The sequence below is a fragment of the Pteropus vampyrus genome, unplaced genomic scaffold (genome assembly GCF_000151845.1).
Source record: "Pteropus vampyrus isolate Shadow unplaced genomic scaffold, Pvam_2.0 Scaffold9, whole genome shotgun sequence".
Lineage (NCBI taxonomy): Eukaryota > Metazoa > Chordata > Mammalia > Chiroptera > Pteropodidae > Pteropus > Pteropus vampyrus.
Window position 1 is genome coordinate 6850721 of NW_011888790.1, and position 8359 is coordinate 6859079.

General features: G+C 34.3%; 1 protein-coding gene and 1 pseudogene across 2 annotated transcripts in view; both read left to right on the forward strand.

The window, feature by feature from the left end:
* The window catches only part of TBC1D15 (TBC1 domain family member 15), a 60246-nt gene that overhangs the window by 40373 nt on the left and 11514 nt on the right, over positions 1–8359 (forward strand). For both annotated transcript variants that reach the window (XM_023520899.1, XM_011374385.2), the window contains one exon: positions 5004–5120. In XM_023520899.1, coding sequence (XP_023376667.1) covers positions 5004–5120 — 117 coding nt within the window. The remainder of the gene's footprint in view (positions 1–5003; positions 5121–8359) is intronic.
* Positions 6364–6482, forward strand: LOC111730036 (annotated as a pseudogene).

Here is an 8359-nt window from a genome sequence, read left to right on the forward strand (position 1 = left end):
CAAGTGACAACACTGATAATGCCACTGATTCTCTCAATCTTCTTGTGTACTATTTTCATTCTTTCCAGGATATTGCAGGAAAAATTTAGATGTTTTAAATCCCCATAATATAATTTGAATTGAAACATACCTTAGTCGAGTTTTCTCATTTTTAGCAGTTAATAAAATGGAAGCTCAGAAAAGATTATTAGTAAGTTGTCCTTATCATCTAGTTAGTTCCACAGCCCAGACTCATTCATAATCAGATCTAATTCTTAATTAAGTGGCCTTTCAACTTTACCGTGCTTTCTACCAGTGGAAGTATGTAAGTTGGTTTTAAAGCATTCTTTTTCTTATAATACTTTTTTCTAAAAGTATTTTTTAGAAAAGATTACCAAAAGATTTTTTTTGTTGGTATAAATTCACTTTATTAAAAAATGCACAGATAAGCTGTAAGCCTTGTGGATTGTGACAAGAATTTGCATATACTTAAAATTTTATTTTAATTATGAGGAGAAACTTTTGGAACATTTTAAGTAAGACCATCTTGTTTATATTTTTAATTTTTTTTCCTGCTGTGTGGAAAATGGATTGAATCAAGGTTAAGAGTAGGAACAGGGAGACCAGATAGTAGAAATCACTTCAAGCAAGAGATGGTGATAGCAGAGAAGTGGAGAAATAGATGAATTCAAATTATATTTTTATGATAGACTTGATAATACTTTCTGATTAAGTGTAGGGTGTAGAGGAGAAAGAGAGAAATAAAGGGTGGGACTACTCTTGATTTGAGAAATATAGTAGTTGATGGTACCACTTACAGAGATGAAGAGAATGGAGTACGGTGAAGTTAAATTAGATGTTTGCTATGTATACATACCTTAAGGTGAGGTGTACAGATGTAATCTATCAGATGGCTAGTTGAATAATCTGGAGTAATCTGTGTAAGAGATATAAGTTTGGGTATTATTAGTATAAGTATCTATGGAAATAGATACTGTCACTTAGGGAAAAAAGAGAGGCAGATAAGAACATCCAAGAAACCCAGTCTTTAGAGCATAGTTCCTAACTTTGACTGCATGTTATAATCACCAGGGATCTTTTTGAAAATCACATTGTTTTAAACATTCCCACATTGATTCAGTATTTACTTTGTGCCTATTATATAGTAGGTTCTCCACTAAGTATTGGGTATTCGTCAGTGAACAAAACAGAAAATTCTTGCCCTCAAGGAGCTTCTGTTCCTGTGGGGAAGAACAGAGAGTAAACAAGATAAGTAAGTAACATATATGCTGTGTTAGTGATAAGTGCTAAATAGAAAAATAAGACAGGGAAGATGGTTAGGAAGTTTATGTATAATGTTGCAGTTTTAACTCGGGTGATCAGAGAAGGCTTTTATTGAGAAGGTGATGTTTGAGTAGAAACTTGAAGAAGGGGATGCGTGACCTATACAAATATCCAAGCGGAAAGGAATATGTATTAGACTTGTTTCCACCCCAGGGTTTTTGCATGTTTAAGTACAGCTGAGAGGTCTGTGTGGCTGGAGTGAATTGGATAGAGTATAGAAACTAATAAGGTCAGAAAAGAAATTTTGGAGGAGCAGGTACAGATCACATAGAACGTTATAGTTCATTGTAAAGACTTGAGCTTTTACTCTGCATGAGTTGGAGAGCCACTGGAGGATTTTGAGCAGAAGAGTGACATGATCCGACTTTTGTTTTAACAAGTCATTCTGGCTGCTGTCTAGAGAATAGCTGTGGGGGGCGAGGGTGGAAGTGGAAAAACCATTTGAGGTTATTGCTGTAACTCAGATGAGAGAACGGTTGCTTGATCCAGGGGCTTGCATTCGAGTGAGGGAGATTCGAATAGAGACTTGAAGAAGTATAGAGTGTATGCCGTGCAACTATCTCTGTGAAGGACATTTTGGGCAGAGGGGAACAGCGTGGTCTAGACTTGTTTCTACCTTAGGACTTCCACATGTTTGAAGAAGAGCAGGGAAACCAGTGTGACTAGGGTGGAGTGAGTCAGGGTGGTGGGTGGAGTGAATGGTTGGGAGATAATCAGTTTCGGTTTCTACATGTATGTTGAAGGTTGAACAGATTTTTCAGTGTCAGATAAGAGAAACAGACTCAAGAGTGACTCCAAGGCTTTAAGATGGGCAACTGGAAGAATGGAGTTGTCATTTTTTATTAAGACGTTGAAACTATGAGAGAAGTAAGCTTAGAAAGGAATATTTGGAAGTTAGTTTTGGACTTGTTAAGTTTGAGAAATGCCTGTTGGATGTTCATAAATAATAGAGTAGAAGGTGGATATTTTGGGTTGGAATGCAGGGAAGGGAGGGGCTGGAGATAGAAATTTAGAGGTCACCAGTGTGTAAATGATAGGAGACTAGATGAATTGCCAAGGGAGTGGAGTGAATGGATTTAGGAAAAAAGGTCCAAGAATTGAGCTCTGAGGCACTTTATAAGTTGGAATAACTAGGAGAAATCAGCAAAAGAGACTGAGAAACCAGCCAGAGAAAAAAGGGAAAACTTAAGAGTTTGTCCTAGAAGTGAAGTGAAGAAACTATTTCAAGGAGTGACTGGAATATCAAGTAAGGTGAAGACTTGGATTGAACATTGCACAGAGTAAAAAGCATCTCTGAAGATTTTGCTTAAAGAAGGGTTCTGGAGGAGTGGTGGATGTGATAGCCTGATTGGAGTGTATTCAGGAAGGAATGAGAGGAGAGGACTTGGAGAGAATATATACAGCTCTTTCAGGAAGTTTTGCTCTTAAACAGAGAGAAAACGGTCCAGTAGTTAAAGGGGAAAAAAGGTTAAAAAAGGTTTTTATGATGAAAAACAACGAGTGGTTGAATACTGGGTGGGAGTGGTTCAGTAGAAAACCTCATGAAACTAGAGATAGATAGGAATTACTAGAGTAATGTCTGGGTAGCAAATAAAGGATGGATTTCATGCACATGAACAAGGGTTGGTCTCAGCCATGATCATGGAAGCTCATTTATAGTGACAGGAGAGAAGGGAGACTATATGGCTACAAATGCAATTACATGGTTAAAATAGTGAGAACCCATGAAAGTTCTCTTTGGATAACTTCCATCTTCTCAGAAATAGGAAGCAAGATCCTTATCTGAGAGCTAGGATGTGGGAGAAGATAACATGTTGGAGGCTTGAAGTGAGAGGAGAAGGTGTAAAATAGTTGCATGAATAGGGAGAGGGATGAGAGAAACAGAGCATGATTGCCAGGCAGCATTAAGGGCCCACTTGAGGTGGTGATGGTGAATGTAAAATGGGATCAGTTGACATGGATGTATTTTTCTCCAGTCTTTTTTAGCTATTTCAAGTTAGGTGGAAAGTTGGCTTTAATGAGGGCTTTTTTTTTTTTTTTTTAAAAACCTAAGTACTCATTTTTTTTCCTAGAAATACTTTCCTTATAGAATACCTTTTTTGGTCTCTCTTTTGTTTTATGCCTGGAAGAAATATAAGAGGAAAAAAGTTCATGAGGGTACAACTAACTTTTTACTATGTTTAAAACACCTATTATGTTATACTGTATTGGCATTATGACTATAATTGTGCTCGAGTTAATAAAAAACTTAGTGTCTACCTCTTTATCAAGTATAAGGAAGCGGAAACATTTTTTACATGTTTAAATGAGATTTTACATTTATGGCATTTTTTTTTTTGGTATTGATTTTCTTTATTTGAAAAATGTATCCACAATTCTATAGATTTTTTTTTAAATTAAATGTAATGTGTATTTTAACAGAAAGCTAGAATATTCTCACATTTAAAAAATGTTCTTACAGAACCTAAACTCATGTTATCTATTGTTTGATTCTACTCTGTTGTTAAAATACCTTCTCATCTCTTCACAAGTATTGAGAATGTTTTCAAATTATTCATTTTAAGGGGTGTGGGGGTGGAGGTCAGTTATGACTTTTATTTTAAATTAAATTTATTGGGGTGACATTGGTTAATAAAATTATATAGGTTTCAAAGGTATGATTGAATAATATATCATCTGTATATTGCCCTGTCAACTTTTTTTTTTAATGATAACATTGGTTAACAAAATCCAGTAAATTTCAGGTATACAATTTAACAGGCATATATATATATTGCATTGTATCAACTTTTTTTAAAATTATTTTTTTAATTAAAATTATTGGGGTGACATTGGTTAATAAAATCAAATAGGTTTCAAGGGTCAGTTTTAACTTTTAAACAGAATTGATTATAGAGTAATTATTTTAAGTTTTTAAAGATTTCCTAATTTACTGAGAGATTTAAGTTAGAGGAATGAATGCCTTTTTAGTTGTAAAGTCTTTCACAACAAGATTCATTTAATAGGTATCAGTAGGTATCAGCTTTTGTGAATTGAATTGTCAGTATAAGTTACTCTTTTGATGTTTCCAAATCTCTTTTTAATATCATGAAATCATTTCCAGCAAAATTTGGATTTTCATTTATTTCAAAATTAAAATAGCTTATGCTAATATGTAAAGTGAATAGTGTATATATGAGAATAAGGAAGATGATTATGGGACATGAAAAAGAAGTCGATAATACTTCTGATACTGAAAGAAGCACATATAAATGAAACACATCTCTTTGATTATGCTTAATTGTATAGTAGCTTTTTTCATTACTGTTTTCAAATAATACTGTCTATCACAAGCATTCATGATTGGCATTTTTATTGTTAACTAATGTGGAGTTATTAGTGTTGCTTTTAATTAATTGGAAATATTTCCTACTATTCAATTAAAAGATTTCTGTGTTTAGATAAAAATTGAAAAATATTAAAAAATATACCCATAAGGAGGTGGACTGAGTTTTGAATAATATTCTATAATGTTACTTTTTGCATATCTGAAGTGGAATTTGATGAATTATTTTCATTAAGTAAAAGCTTGGAAGAGAGTAAAATAGCAAGAAAAATAATCCTGTACTTATAAGGTGTGAGCTTTATAAAAATCTGTTTTTTTGAAAGGTTTTCAAATATGTGATGATTTTCCTCCTCAGAAAAAGATGTTAACAGAACAGATCGAACAAACAAGTTTTATGAAGGACAGGATAATCCAGGGTTGATTTTGCTTCATGACATTTTGATGACTTACTGTATGTATGACTTCGATTTAGGTAAGTTCTCTAATATTCTAATTTAAAAAGATTTATATCTATTTATTTTAAAATTTAGATTTATTAACTTGTTAGACATATTTATGTAATAGCTCTATGGCCTAGTCTTTATAGGTGTTCTATAGGGGCCTGGAAACTTAAAAGGCTATGGTTCCCAAACTGTGCACTGAGGAGCACTGTGTTGCCATAGCAAACTCACGGCATCATAGGATGTTTTAAATTTTCAAGGGAAATAATAGTGACATTTATAGAACACTAACTACTAGCTGAAGTAGGTTAGGGTTTCAGCATTAGATTGACACATTCCTTCTGATGAAGTTATATCTCTGCAAAGCAATATTTTTGGCTTTGCTGTGATAAGCAGGTACTGGTGAAAATAGGTGAGGAACAAGAATGAGGGTGGTGGTGTCCAATTGGATTTCAAGGTTTGAGAAGTAGTGTAGTGCCCAATGAGTGCTAAATTCATAGGACATAAATACTTGTTATTTGGCTCTGACTACTTAAAAAATGGAAATGTTAGTTATTTTTTTGAGCCTAGGAGTGCCTTGGAAAAAATTACTGCGACATTAAGGATTCTGTGAAGTGAGAAAGTATGGGAACCTTTGTTTGATATGCTTTTTCCCTTGTGAAGAAAAATACTGATATCTTAGACAAGCAGTTTAGATAATTATCTATGGCACACGGAACTTTACTCTATTTTCTTGGTAAGTCCATTTCCTACTAAGAATGGGTTGAAAGACAGGATGGAGGTGGAGTGGCTGGTTTGCATGAGGAGGAGATGCTAAGGGGTGAAAAACCCAAGGAACCAATATTTTAAGGGGCAAGAGAACTTGAGCTGTTTCTTTAAAGGACCAACAAATCCCCTAAACATCTACCTTTAAATAAATAAAAGTAATGGGAAGTTTCTGAGTTACCTATCATGTGAGTGACTCTCAAGTGGAAGATAGTGGAAATAGATGTTTTCTAGATTACTACAGCTTGAGACATATTTTGGAGAAGGTAATTGGCTATTCAGCATATTAAACCCAAATGAATTATGGGTACATTTTCATCACTGTATCTATGTGAATTCCTTTTGGCTTTTTATGTGTAAATTAGGGGAAAGATGTAAACTCTGTCGTGGATCTTGAGACATTAGCCTCTTTGGTGACAGTAAGTTGAAAATCACAGATTTCTCTTTATAATGTAGTTCTGTATATCATACCTATAATGAACCTCACATTGGATCATTGAAAACATATTAGTCTACGGCCATGCCACTCTGAACAAGCCGGATCCTGTCTGATCTCTTAAGCTAAGTAGGGTCGAGCCTGGTTAGTACTTGAATGGGAGACCACCTAGGAAGATCAGGTGCTGTAGGCGTAAAAAATAAAAAATAAGGGATTGTAAGCTGACAAGGTCCTTGCAATCTGTGAGGTCAACCAAGGATTGCCTTGCCTGAAAAAAAAAAAAGAAACCCACAGTAAAATAAAAAAAAAAAGAAAAGAAAACATATTGGTAGAATGCTTTTCAGGTTACAGAGTGCTGTCATACTCAGTTTAGATTTTGATTTGAATAGCAGCCTTTTGAAGAGGTGCCTACTTTATGAATATGGTTATATTGATTTAGAGTGACTCAAGATTGCACAAGTAGTAAATAGTGGCCCGGGGGTAGAGACCCAGGTCTTTCAGACTGGCATTCTTACCACTACACATTCAGCTCCCTGACCCTTTGCTATTGTGGTTTCTGTTCCCACTATAGGGAATAGGACCATCGTCCTAGGGAGCAAAGGGCATTGACCTGAACTTTCAGGTGGTAATTTTGAGATAGAAATTCATGCATATTATCAGAAGGAGTTCCTGAATGCTCATTTCTTTTCAGGACATAGGTCCAGACCAGCTAACTGATAAATTGATATCTTCATTTGTCTGCATTAACCCCACATTCTTTCTAGTCAAAAACTTGAGTTATCTGAAACATAGCCAAGGTTCCCTCCCATTAAGAACTCTGGCTTTGCGAGAAGCCAAGATAATTTTCATAGAGCAGTGAATCAAATTTCTTGCCTTTCACTCACAGTATAGGAACTTGGGCTGTGAATTTACTTTTATAAGTGATTCTATCATTTAGTTGTTTGACTTCTTAGCCCATAGATGAGGTAGGTATAGGTATATTTATATTAAATACAATGTCATTAATTGTGAGGAAGAAGACAAAAATGATCAAAAGCAGACAGAAGACAAAAGTTACCAAAAGTGGACAGAAAACCTCAAGGAGGAGTGATTTTTAGTTAGTCCAAAGACTCTACACCTAGGATGTTTCTATGGAAGGTATCTTTTTTATAGTGTATGTTTATAATGATGATCCTGAATAACCAATGAAAAGTTAAATTATACTCAAAATACTGTATGTAAGAAGACAGGCAGTGTCTAATTTAAAAATGATTTCCAACTACTAAGATTTTTAAAAAATTTGCTACTCTTAAGAGCTAAGATTCATTTAAGCTGGAAAATTGACCTACATGTAGATGAAATTTTTTTTCTGGTATGAGAAAGTGTACACTAAGATGATAAAGAGTCCGTTTCTCACACTTCCCCACTGAAACAAATTTGCTATGAAAATAACTTTCGGGAACTACTTCAGAAATTATAGTGCTGATTAAGATATGCATCAGTCAGCACTAGTACATAATCTCAGTGTCTCTGAATGCTAATTTAAACAGCTTTAATCTTTCTTTAATTAAAAGGAATTTGTACATTAATTCCACTCCCGCAACTCATGACATACCACAACGAACATCATGTGTAGAATGAAACAGATTAAAAGCAACTGGAATACAAAGGTTGATTTGACTACATGCTTCAGCTAAGACTTACAGAAGAAATATGGTGGTGATGCCATATAAAAGCTGAAGACTTAAAGGATTAAAGTAGCTTCTTAGAAGTTTTTATTCATTATAACTTTAGAATAAAACACCTTTTTTCCCCAGAGGAAAGGTGCTTTGTAAATCTTTTGAATAGCACACTTTGAAATATTTCTGTTTTAGACCAGGTGCAGTCAGTCAGATCCAGTAAAATAGTACTCTTTTGCACTTTGTTGAATTCACATCTAATTTCTTTCATGCTTTAATTGGTTTAGCCTTTATATTTGTCATTGCTTTCATTGTGTCATTGCCATATAAGAAAGTTTTGATGATAACAATTTAATCTTCCTTCCCATCTACTTATTCTTTTTTTACAAAATGTTGTATCAGTCATGGTTCT